The sequence below is a fragment of the Sceloporus occidentalis genome, unplaced genomic scaffold (assembly GCF_023333645.1).
Source record: "Sceloporus occidentalis isolate IW3139 unplaced genomic scaffold, rSceOcc1.0.p SCAF_7, whole genome shotgun sequence".
NCBI classification, from domain to species: Eukaryota; Metazoa; Chordata; class Lepidosauria; order Squamata; family Phrynosomatidae; genus Sceloporus; species Sceloporus occidentalis.
The window spans coordinates 1,368,491-1,381,419 of record NW_028316987.1 but is presented as its reverse complement, the minus strand read 5'-3'; the positions used below and the strand labels follow the sequence as shown (position 1 = coordinate 1,381,419).

Below are 12,929 nucleotides of genomic sequence, written 5' to 3'. Positions count from 1 at the left end.
AGAAAAGGCCTGAGGCAGTTATCAAGATAGCCATGAAACATATGCTGATCTCTTGTGTTCATAATCAGTGAGTGAACACTTCATTTATCCATCCTCGTGCAGCTTCAGTCTGTCTGCCTGCTCTTTCATATTTATCCACTTGCACATGTTTTATTCATACACAAATATTACAAACCTCTGCTTGTATATCCTTTTCTCTCCATCCCATTTTCTACCACATGAGCTCTGATTTTCAATCTCTCCACTTCTTTAGGGAGATTTTAGAGAGATTTTGTAGCATCTTTGAGACTAAATACATCTGAGGAAGTAGACTTTAGTCTACAAAAGCTCATGCTGCCAACTTCTTTCTTTCAGTTAACCTCAAAGGTGCTACAAAATCTCTCTACATCTCTGATTCTATAGATTAACACAGCTATATCTTTGCATATTTAGGGGTTATTTAGATGGTGAGAATAATCCAGATAAAATCTGGGTTGAATCTTTGTTGTTCACATGCATTTCAGATGCATCTGATTAAGGTTTTATTGGGGGAGAGCTGCCAAAAACACACTTAACCCAGGATAATCGATGTTGGGTTTTTCCCCCTGCGTTTTCTAAAAGATTCATATTCTTGACTGTGTGAATAACCGATGTGAACAGACCCAGGTTAAACCAGGATAAACCTCTGAATGCTTTGAACATGCTTCAAATACATACATATCGTCGTCTCCATCTTTATTTGAGTGCTAGCACATGTGAGCAACAGAACTTGCAGAGATGCACATAGATGCGGTTCCGTAGTGTGAACAACAAACCCAGAATGTGTGAGTAAGATTACTTGGATAGTCGTGCTAAAAAGAACAATGTGTGAATGATAGCAAATAGGGGCTGGCCAGAGAAAATGAAGAAGAGATCTGGAAAATGCCATTGAGCACTAAGAATAGTGGGGTACTTCAGCTGGTATTGACAAAGGCAAGAAGGTTGGCACTTTGAAGGCCTGTCAAAAGAAACTGTTAATCCGCAGTCAGTGGTGTGCGTGGGTGAAAGACCAAGCAGTCTCCTTGTTTGCGACCCACATCCACCCACCAATCTCCAGCTGCAGCCACTGCTTTCAAGGACAACGCAGCAAGCGGCCCTTGACATGTCAAGAGAACAGCAGGTCCCTGCGGTGGAGTTTCTCTCTGGCTAGAGAGTATGCATAGCTATAGACACACACCAACATAAGGGGTAGGCCCCCCCCTTACTGAGTAGCCCCCTCACCTCATCCTGAGCCTGCCATGCAGAAGCCATGCACAAGAATATGGGGGCAGGGAAAGGAGAGAAAATGTAGTCATAGCTCCGAATTCCAGTTCAAATGTAGTCTTGATTCCCCCCCCCCCGATTGAATCCTTTAAAGCCATCATAACATGTGTGTGCTTATAGAATCATTGAGTTGAAAGAGACTCCAAGTGCCATGCAGTTGAGCCCCATTCTGCCATGCAGGAAGACACAATCAAAGCACTTCGACAGATGGCCATCCAGCCTCTGTTTAAAAACCTCCAAAGAAGGAAGGAGACTCCAACACACTCCAAGGAAGCATGTACCACGGTTGAACAGGTCTTATTGTCAAGAAGTTCTTCCTAATGTTGAGGTGGAATCTCTTTTCCTGTAATTTGAATTCATTGCTCTGGGTCCTATTCTGTGGAGCATCAGGAAACAAGCATGCTCCATCCTCAATATGACATCCCTTCAAATAATTAAACAAGGCTATCATATCATCTCTTATTCTTTTCTCCAGGCTGAACATACCCAGCTCCCTACGTCTCTCCTCATAAGGCATGGTTTCCAGACCTTTCATCATTTTGATTGCCCTCCTCTGGACACGCTCCAGCTTGGTCCAAAACACACTGCAGAAATAATCCAGTTTGAGACCATGTTTTAATGGCCCTGGCTTCCCTGGGAATTGTAATTTATTGTGGCACCAGAGCGCTCTGACACAGAAGGCTAAAAGTCACACAAAACTACAGTTCCCAGTATTCCCTAACATTTGAGCCAGGGCAGTTAAAGCAGTCTCAAACTAGATTATTTCTGCAGTGTTTTGGACTCCTGTCAACAACCTTTTTGAATTGTGATGCCCAGAATGGGACACAGTATTCCAGGTGAGTCCAGACCAAAGTGTAATAGAGTGGTACTATTAGTTCCCTTGATCTAGACACTATACATCTATTGATGAAGCCTAGAATCACATTGGCTTTTATAGCTGCCTCATCACACTGGTGACTCATGTTCATGTGTTTGTTTATATATGTGTTTGTTTCTCTCTACCTTTCTTGAATGGTGATAAGATGGAAAGATAATGTGCTCTTTTTATAGAAACTTAGGAAGCTGCATTAATCCAAGCCATTGGTGTATCTAGTTCAGGATTACACACCCTCCAACTCTCCTAATTTTGTAGGACAGCCTTTAGTAATTCTCTGTCATCCTACTTTTCCAGCTGCTTTTAAATTGTCCCAGCTTCTTTCTCCTCCTCCCACTTTTCCTCTTCAACTTATTTCTGTTGCTGTACACTGTGTTCAAAGAGCAAAATTACTTTGCACTCAACTCAGAGGAGAGGATGAGGCAGAATCTTACCTTTCCCAGTAGGCTTAGGAAACAGAAAACTGCTGCAACCCCCACGTAGCCTGTGTGGTCTTCCTCATTCATAACTGTTGCCATGTTGACCATAATCTTATGTTGCTTGCCAACATGTGTCCCATTTTCATCTGTAAAATGTCGGATATTGGATTGCTTCTACACTGCCAAGTAACATCTCTCTAAGGTTCAAGGCAGGGAAGTGCTAGGCCATTTAAACCCACTGGGTGACATTAGGCAAGTCCCACTTTCTCAGCCTCAGAGGAAGACAATGCCAAACCCCTCTGAACAAACTTTGCCAAGAAAACCCCATGATAGGTTCACCTTAGGGTTGCCATAAGTTGGAAACCACTTGAGGGCATGCACATGCACATACTATCTTTCCCAGCACTTTTTAGAGTCCAAACCTGAAAACTTATTTGAGGGAGGGAAAATTACAAAAGTAATGTTTCCAGGGTCTCCCCTGGAGAATGCTAGGATTGAACCTGGAACATTTTGCATGCAAAAGGAAGCATGTGCTCTACCACTTTCAGTCCTGGAGGCTTAGGCGGATTGTTTGTTTGCTTTGCAAAATATTTGAAATGGTTCATTACATCTGTACTGCTGTGGAGAAAAGAGATTGTTGTAGTAGTTCCGTTATCATGAGATCCTTGAGCATCACCAGGCCAGCCCTCCCTTCCACTCCAAACCTCCACCCAGAACTGAAGTACAGTACAGGTATGTCCCAGTTAATAGAGTTGATATCTTCCTGTGCATTACTTCTGTAACAAACAAAACAAAGCAAAACAAAAAGTTAGCACCAGAGGCAGAAATAGTATAGAATCAATAGGGAAAAATTCTTACAACACAAAAAAGAAGAATAGTTAAAAATGTTTGGCAGATTTTTTAATTTAAAACTAACATGTGAAAGGAAACAACCATGTCAGGTAAGCAAAAAGTAAAGAAAAACATTTTGAACTTTCTAGAGACCACTTGAAGGCTTCTTCCCAAATGCATCCAAGGATGACTTGGTAATTGGTAAAACAGGCTTACCTTCTCTTTCTTTCTCTTTGTTTTGCTGTTCATGTATACTTGGCAGAGGTGTCATGAAGGCAGAGCAGACCACACCAGATGACACCCTAAGGATGGGATGACAGCACTGCTCCCTAAACATCTGCCTTTGGGCAGAAATGGGCTGTGGTGTTCACCTATGTCCCTTTAGAATGCTGGAGTTCTGCAGAAGAGATGGTGTGAATGGGTTAAGGCTCAGAGGGAGGAGAAAAGAGAGGTCTCAATTCTGCAGCTCAGTTCTTTGCTCCAATAACTAATTTTAAATCCTCAGTATCTCTACTTCCAGTGTTCAGCATAACAGTTATATTTCTGTGAGCAGGACAAAACAGTAAGTCCACAGTTGTGGTATACATGGCTCTCCACATCCCCATAATAACAACCCTGTGAGGTAGGTCAGGCTGAGAGAAGATAAATGACCCAAGGTCAGTCACTGAGGAATTTATCACAGGAGGTTAGTAAAGCACATTTACAGTAGGGTAATAGTGTCTTTGGCAGGTGCTTACAACATGATTTGATTATTTTAATTGACAGAGTGATAAGTACCTCCCAAAGACACTATTATCCTACTGAACTGCACTTTACTACCTTTTTGTGATAAATTCCTCAGTTTCATTGCTGAATGGGAACTGGAACTTGTTCCAGTCTAGGCAACAGTAATCTCAACATCACCCTAACTCTCAACTCTGAATGCTTGTGTAGACTTGAAAAAGCAAAAGACCAAATGTAGCTGCTGCTTCTGATGTGGCCCATTATGTTATTATCATTAAACTTGAACCTTGTACAGTTGAATCCAGGTCTTTTGCTCTAGGAGAACGGTTCGCTTTCAGCCTCATTTTCTTTCTGTAAAATGCATATTAGAGACTATGAAGATTATCAGATGGGGATATCCCATCCTTGTCCCATCCTTATAGCACAATTGCAAAAAGATTTTCATATGACGTTGTGCTTATTCCATCATTGTCCTGTCATTAAACTGCGATTGATCATGATCATGCAAAAGATTTTCACATGATGTCGCACTTATCCTCTCATTGTCTCATCACTGAAGTAGAATTGTCCCATCCTTGTCCTTCATTTTGCATTAACGGAAGAATGCATTAATGCAATTTTACTTCACTGACAGTTTAATGACAGGATGAGTGAATGTCTTTCGTGTTATCTCTATCATGGACAGGATAAAGACGGGATTTGCTCCCATCCCCCATCTGATAATCTCCTATGATAATGCCCATGATTACTTGCATTGGGTCTTTTGTGCAAAGATTTCAAGGCAGCATGCATAGCTCCCATACCATCCTCACTGTATTCTCCCAACAGTTCTATAGACCAGGAGTGGGGAAGCTTTGGCCTCCAGATGACTGGCCTACAAATTACATATACCCTTAACATTGGTCTGGCTGGGTAGGGTGGCTGGGAGATGTGTGCCAAAACCTTTGGAAGTCCAAAGATTCTCCATCCCTGGGTTAGACTGAAAGTCAACAGTGGGACTTTTGTGGTCAGTCGTCAAGTGTAACCTCATGTTTCATGTGTTATTAGACTTCAGCTCCCATCTGAAATGCACACTGGTTCTGAGTCTCATGGGTCCTAATGTGGTTACTGAGGGAACTGTAATTGTTCTGTCTGTGATGATCACTAGGGAGAGGAGCTGAGGTCTTTACTGGGTTCTCTAGACTTCCCACCCGAAAGCTTTTTTTCAGCACTGATAATCTGTTGAATAATTGTTTCTTTCTTTATGTGTCTTTCAGGTTTATCTGGAGCAGGGCGTGTGCCCTGCACCTCACAGCCCTTCAGGTGGGGGGCATCCATCCGCTTCCCTTCTCCCTGCCCCTCTGGTCTTCAGTTCCATTCCATGGGGGTGGATGGCATGTATGAGAAGAGCAGAATGCTGAACATACAGAACAGTACATGGGGCGGTCGCCAAGAGTGGTATCAAGACAGTTTGGTGGCAGGACCACCCAACCCTGGTATGCAATAGGAGATTGAAATGCACACACGCACACATTCCATATGTTGGCTTTTTCTCCCATAACCCTTTAGAATAGAGATAAGTAATATGTTTCAAATGTAGAGGGTTTCATGTGGTCAGTTTTAATGAGGGTTGGCTACACATTTTGTTCAAATGTATACAAATGCCCCATTTTTGTGTTGTGCCTTTTAAAGAAACTGAGCTTTGGGAGAAGTGACTATAAAGTGAAAAAGAGTATGTGCATGTCTTAGCTTTCCCTCCACTCCAAACTGGCCCCTTCACAACTTATTTTTTCCTAAGCAGCATCCATGGGCAGCTGCTGGCTCACAATGATTTGGTCTGCCCCACTGCTAACACCTGAGTTGAGTCCCAAGCCAGTGGGGCTAGCTGCGATATAAATTTTCTAATATAAAAAGTTTGTTTAAAAATAAAATAAAATAAAATACTTTCTCTAATGTAATATTACTCAAGCCTCTTGGGGAAATATAAATACGGCCCAGAACCCTTCAGGACGCAGGGCTCAGACCTAGAGCTTTCCCACTTTACATCTTCAAATGCATTGCCTTGTTAGTATGGAAAATCAGTATGCAGCATCTTTGATACTAATCCATTTTGATATTTTTTGTGGGTTTTCCATTCTGAGTTTGTGGCTGAAGAATGGGTATAAATGCTCTAACTAAATAAAAAAATAAATAAAAATTACTCAAAGATAGAAGAGCTTTTGTAGATTTGAGCTTGTTTCCTCAGACACATCTAAGGGAGTAGGCTCAGGTCTATGCCTTTCAGTTAGTTTCAAAAGTGCTGCAAGATCCCTTTGTATATTTTACATCTTGTGCCAGATATCAGTGCTTGGGGTTAGCCTTGTTTTTCACCCTTCCCAGCTCTTTCTTTCCCTAAAGCACTCACCTAGAGGAAGACTGGGCATGTTCCTGATACCATCTCTCATTATTTATTTTATATTTATGCATTTATTAGATTTATTTCCCATCAGCCTTCCATTTATCTCAAGGGAGCTTATATGGTTTTCCCTGCCTCCCCCATTTTATCCTCACACCAGCCCTGTGAAGTACATCAGGCTGATAGTGGCTGACTGAAAATATTAACTGTATGCTGTATGATGAGGACATCCCTTTGTTTGTCCTGAAAAAGAACAAGCAAATGGGCCAAATATGCTCTAATATATGTACCTATGCACCAGTTACATTGGGATTCAGACTCTTTAGCCCTTTGGCTGTTGTTGTAGTTAGAATAAATCCTAGAAGACATAAAATACAATGATTAATAGCCTCAGTACACTAAAGGTTCCAGATACTGTCTGATCTTGGAAGCTAAGCAGGGTCAGTCCTGATTAGTACTTGGCTGAGACACCCCCCAGTGAATATCAGGTACAATTTCAGAAGAAGGAATTGGAAAAACCACCTTGCCTAAGAAAAACATATAAAATTCACGGGCTCACCATAAGTTGATAAGTGACTTGAAGGCACATGGGTAGTGGATTATAAGAGCTGTCTAAGGGCCTTATCACACAAGGGGTTTTGCAGCTCAGATCCGGAGCCACTGCAGGTCCAGCCATGTGTATTCACGTTATAACATGATGTATTATCAGACGTGATTGCTTTCTATGGGGGGGGGGGTCATTCCGAGGCAGATCCACAGTCAATTCGGAGTGACTCCTCATTTTTGTGAATTCGGTAACAAGCGAATTCACAAAAATTGTTTCCAAGCTCACTTTGGTTTTATTTTGAATTGGTCTGGTGTGGAAGATCACCTCGATCTCGCCCCCAGTGGCCCCCTGTGACCTGTCCCATCATCCCCTACCTCCTCCTCCTCCCCGATCTCGCCCCCTCTGGCACCTGCCCCATCATCCCCTGCTTGCTCCTTCTCCCCGATCTCGCACCCTCTGGCATCTTGTCACCTGTCCCATCATCCCCTGCCTCCTCCTTCTCCCCGATCTCGCCCCCTCTGGCACCTGCCCCATCATCCCCTGCCTCCTCCTTCTCCCTGATCTCTCCTCCTCTAGCATCCTGCCACCTGTTCAATCATCCCCTGCCTCCTCCTCCCTGATCTCGCCCCCTCTGGCACCCTGCCACCTGTCCCATCATCCCCTGCCTACTCCTTCTACTCCTGCCCCTGCCCACATCCACCATGGAAGTGTAATGTTAATATATAACATGCAAAAGGCAAGCAAGTCTATTAATATTATTTTCTGCATGTAACACCCCAAATAGCCTGGATTGGAAAGCATCAGAAGATAGGTGTTTGGAAGATATGTTCTGCATACTTTTATATTTATGTATTCATTTAGCTTGCACTGTTATTATAGCCAGTCATATGATTCTATACACTTAATTTACCTTAGGATATCACTGGTTAGAGGGTTGTTTTTTTCTCCCTCTCATATAACTCTGGAATTTGGGGATACACAGAGAAGTAATTCTTCACACCATGCAGAATTAACTGCATGATAGATTCATGGAGGTCAGCTACCACAAATAATGGTAATAGCAGATTTGTTGTTGTGGGATTCTGGGAGTTTAGTCCAAAAAAGTAGTATTTCTAAGCTTTGGAACAACTGCTCATTTAATTTTCATTAAAAAGGAGACAGATTTGTGGAGGAGGAGTCTTCATGGTGGTTAAATGGACCCTTCATGTTCAAGGTAGTATGCTACTGAATTCTGAATGCTGGAGAATAGCAGCTTAAGATAGGTGAATGATAGTTCTGAGGTAGTATGCATAACCCCATCTATTGTTGGGGTGTCTGACTCCCCTGGATCACTCTTTTTTGAGGGGACGGTTAATTAGTTCTCTTGGAAGCCTCCATGAGAGGCTTTTAAAATAATTATAAAAAAAGTTTTAAATATGTTACAGTCCCTTCTGAGTTTAACATTTTTAAAAATCCCTATTTTTCAAAAATGGAAATGAAGATCTGGATCCATCTGGGTTCCTTTTTGTTTTCAGCATTTTTGGAAACCCATGCAGTCTCCAGAAGTTCCTGGGGTAGAAAAGTGTTCCTCAGATGCCCACCCTGGCATAAGAGGGCCTTCACAACGTGCTCATACGTCTTCCAGTGGCATCTAAATAGCTGCTGTGGGGAGCATTGCAGTACATTAGGTGACTATTTTGTGTACTCTAGCTGCACTTAACTTCTTAAAATTATTGCTCAATTCATAACACTAACCTAATGTATTCAATGTGATAACTGTCCAGTGGGTGTATCTTGTCTAAAGTTACAAATATTCTCATACTGTATATATCCTAAATGAGCATTACACAGGTAGGAGCATGGCCCTTCAGCTTCTTCTCTGGCTCTTAAGAATACAGCTCACGCTCCATAGCCATAGATTCAACCAACCATGGTTTGAAAATATATATTTTTTAAAAATACAAAAATCAAACCTTGATTTTGCCATTTTATATAAAGGACACTATTTTACTATGCCGTTGTATAGAGACTTGAGCATCCACATACTTTGGTATCTTTGGGGGTCCTGGAACCAAACCTCAATGGATACCAAGGGCCCACTGTACTTAGAATCTTATTTTTAACTTATTCATTCATTCAATTTATATCCTGCCTTTCTTCCAAGAATGTAATTCAGCTTTAAGTGTGACTGGATGAATCTTGTGGTCTCTTCCAACTCTATGATTCTGTGATTCTATGTTTCTCGACCACATGACTTGTAGAGAAGTGTACACGAAAGGGCACTGGACTCCTCATGTACCAAACCAAATGTCTTCCACTTCTGTGGTTGCTTCTGTGATTTGCTGCTCTGCCGCATGACAAATCAGAAACATGTCTAATGGTTTTGAAAGAAAAGAACCCATAATGGCACATTATTTTTAATGCTTGACCTTCTGACCTGCTGGGGATTATTTTGGCATCCATGCCTAGGCAGAACCTGAGACATATGCCCCTATTTACCCCGGCTAGGTAACCCATTTCTTTCTTCCTTAGATCCCTTGTCTTCCCCTGCTCTCTTGATATTCTGGGTTCCTTTGCGTGACGCACATCAGCTGAGACCGGCCTGGCTGATGTTGTGCAGTGGCATCTAGCAGGCTGTTCCTCCTTTTCTCTCTGTCTCCCCCTCCTTCTCCCCCATCTGTGCTGTTTTTAGATACTCTGCATGGTCTCCACTTCCCTTCTATCTTCAACCCGTCCCCCATCTGCACATACCCACCCTCCCTTCCATTTCCCTTCTGGGTTTATGCAAGTGTGTTTCCTCCCTTTGCATTTTGCAAAGATCTCTCAGCAAAAACAGAGCTGATGGGGATGTGGGGACAGAGAGGGGGTTGGGTAGCCAAGCAGGCAGGCAGACTTCTGGGTATGGGAAGGGAGGGTGGAGGAGTGATCCTGACAACACTACGTCTGGGCCAGGGCCAAGCAGAGACACTCTTCACCGAGGGGGCCTTTTTGGATCTCATGGCTTCAGGGGCTGCAAAGGATTCGGAGAAGGAGGGTGGGAGGGAGCTGGCAGTGTCGCCTCGCATTAGGGCACTGCGGCTGATGTCACGGCTTCGCGTCGCCTGCAGGGATCCGAGTGCTGGGCTTCGCAGAAGCAAAGAAAGGTCACTGTTCAGACCAGAGCTCCCCTGGGATAAAAGGTTAAACCCTTGTGGGTTCCCCCAAATCCCCAGTTGCCACCCACCAATGGCACCTTTCCTGGAGAGTGCCCCAGTCCCTGAACCCCCAGTAGCTAGTTTTCTTCTAGACCCTGGTCTGAACAAACCTCAAGGAGTTCCGCCTATCTCAGAAATCTCAGATCTGCCTTCTTATGCTGCTGCTACATTGTTAGAGCTTCTTTTTCACAGAGATACAAACTTTTTGTTAAAGCCTGGCCAAATCTCTTTTTCTGATGACGGCTCCCAGAATCTTCCCTGACAACATGAGCTGAGCTAGCTGGAGATTGTTGGAGGTGTAGTCCCCCAAAAAAGAAATAGTCTAAGCTCTGATCTTTATCAGCTCAAGCCCCACTCCATAGATCCCATTGGCTTTCCCCCTTTTCCTGCTCTTGACCTGTGTAGGCCTCAGTGGGGGAAATTTAGGACAATTCCTCCTCCCAGACTGCACACAATGGTGGCCGTGGAAGTGAGATTCTACACCCTGAGTGTGCAGCGATGGATTAACAATTTCTTCACATTTGCTAATTAATCATTCATCCACTCTTTATAAACTATTAATAAATGGTTGTCACTATGAACAAACACCAGGCAATCAGCCAGGAGGAAGGAGAATGCCTGAAAGCAAAGGAAAAGGGAGGCAGGGATTCGAGGACTGAAAGAGAAGGTATCAGGGATTTGGGGAAACAAAGGGGAGTAGACCTGAAATAGGAAATGGAGGGTTGAGTTTAGATCAGGGTTGATGAGTATTGCCGTCACAAGGAACGGGGGTAGTGCCTGTTGCAGGCCATTGTCCTTTGCCAGTATATCCTTCTTTCTGTGTGCCTTCAAGTCATTTCTGACTCATGGCAACCCTATCTCAGGGTTTTCTTGGCATAATTTGTTTCGAGGGGGTTTGCCATTGCCTTCCTCTGAAGCTGAGAGAGTGTGAGTTGCCCAAGGTCACACAGTGGCTTTCTATGGCCAAGCAAAGATCTGAACCCTGGTCTTTCAGCCTAACATTCAAACCACTACACTACACTGGCTCTTAAGTATATCCTATTAGATCTAATTAGACTGGTTATAGTAAATAGTAATAATACCACACTAAGCACTATCAAGTAGAACTACCACTTAAACAGAGTTTGGAAAAATTGTAATTTAGGATTCCACCTCTCAGAACTCTCCAGCCAACATGACCAATGACCATGCTGACATGAAGAAACTGGAAATTAGAGGTTAAAAGAACAACAACAACCCACTCCCCACGTTTGCATTTAAATGTCCTATAGTACCCCATGCTATGTCAGGACTTTGTGGGAAATGGAAATGGAAATGGAAGTTAGACATACAGTTGCTTGAAGTGTGGAGGGGGAGGGATACTGAAGGTGGTACCCAAGTCAGGCAGCAGCACTGATAGGCTCAACTGGAGTTGTGATGCCTTGGCATCTGCTCAGGATTATGTTTTGAGCTTGATTAGCTTGCATAATAGCACAGTTCATTTGGATTCGATATTTCCCCCTCAAAACCTACCTCCATTGAAGAGGGTGATGGGTGGAAAGTGGTGGAAAGATATATCAGGAGTAGAGGGGAAGCAGATCAGTTTGAATGTAGGTAGTACAAAGAGGAGGCCACAAACACACTTTACCACCTCCATCCCAGCTAATCCCCACAAGAATAAGACTTTGTTCCTAGATCTATTGATTTATTATGCAGTTGGGAAGCTTTATCATGAGGTTTTTGCATAACCTGGTTTCTGCACAAGGCCATCTAGGTGACCTGGCTTTGATTAGAGATGGGGTCTTCTCAGTCCAGAACATGAAAAGGCAGGGGAGTAAAATGGACATACAGTGGGCCCTTGGTATCTCAAGTCCCATAATATACAATCCCATAGTAAAATGGTGTCCCTCACATAAAATATCAACATCAAGCTTTGATTTTAGGATTTTTTTTATCTTTTTGGAATATTTTCAAGCCATGAGTGGTTGAATCCCTGGATAAAGAATCCCTGGATATGGAGGGTCATCTCTGTAACATCCTGATTGAAGAATGCCTTCAGTGCATCTCCCATCCTTGATAAATTTTGCAACACTCCCACGTTGTTTGACTTGTATAAAGCTGTTTTTCACCAGCACTGAGACTAAGTGACATCAAGCTAGATACTGAAAAAGAAATACATTTTAAAATTTATTGGAGTTAGTTACTTTTTATAGTTAATACAGTACAGAACCCGTAGAACCTTTGGTGAATATATTAAAGGTCTTACTTGCTTTATTTTGGTTAGTTCACAGTGTGTTTAGCTTGTGCCTCCTTCAGCTCAGCACCCAAGGCAATTGCCTACCTTGCCAACCCCTAAGGTTGTTTCCCAATAATGGTTATAAAGCTGACGATGTGTGTTTTTATTTCCATATGTTGTTCTATATACTAACCTGCAGATAGTTGCCAGCAACTAGAAAGTGGCCTAGATCCTGAACACCCACAAGGTGCAAGCAGCCAAGATCTAGATGAGTCCCAAATCCGTTTGCAGCTAAAACGCAAATTGCAAAGGAACCGGACATCTTTTACCCAGGAACAGATAGAAGCACTGGAGAAAGGTGAGAAGAGAACAATGTTGGCAAAGGGTAACAATGCAGACATGTTCAGGTTGTTACTGGCTGAAGTGCTATCTTTCTAGTTAGTAACTCAGGTGCAAGACACACCGCCCAAAAGCAGTGTGCCGGCACCGAAA

General features: G+C 43.0%; 1 protein-coding gene across 4 annotated transcripts in view; it reads left to right on the top strand.

Moving 5' to 3' along the window:
* Positions 1-12,929, top strand: part of LOC149308989 (paired box protein Pax-6-like) — a 38,844-nt gene that overhangs the window by 13,107 nt on the left and 12,808 nt on the right. For 3 of the 4 annotated variants that reach the window (XM_089531578.1, XM_089531579.1, XM_089531580.1), the window contains exons 3-5: positions 1,757-2,117; positions 5,385-5,603; positions 12,637-12,795. In XM_089531578.1, the coding sequence (XP_089387704.1) occupies positions 2,090-2,117; positions 5,385-5,603; positions 12,637-12,795 (406 nt within the window). In that variant the 5' untranslated portion in view covers positions 1,757-2,089. The remainder of the gene's footprint in view (positions 1-1,756; positions 2,118-5,384; positions 5,604-12,636; positions 12,796-12,929) is intronic. The other variant, XM_089531581.1, reaches the window with a different exon arrangement.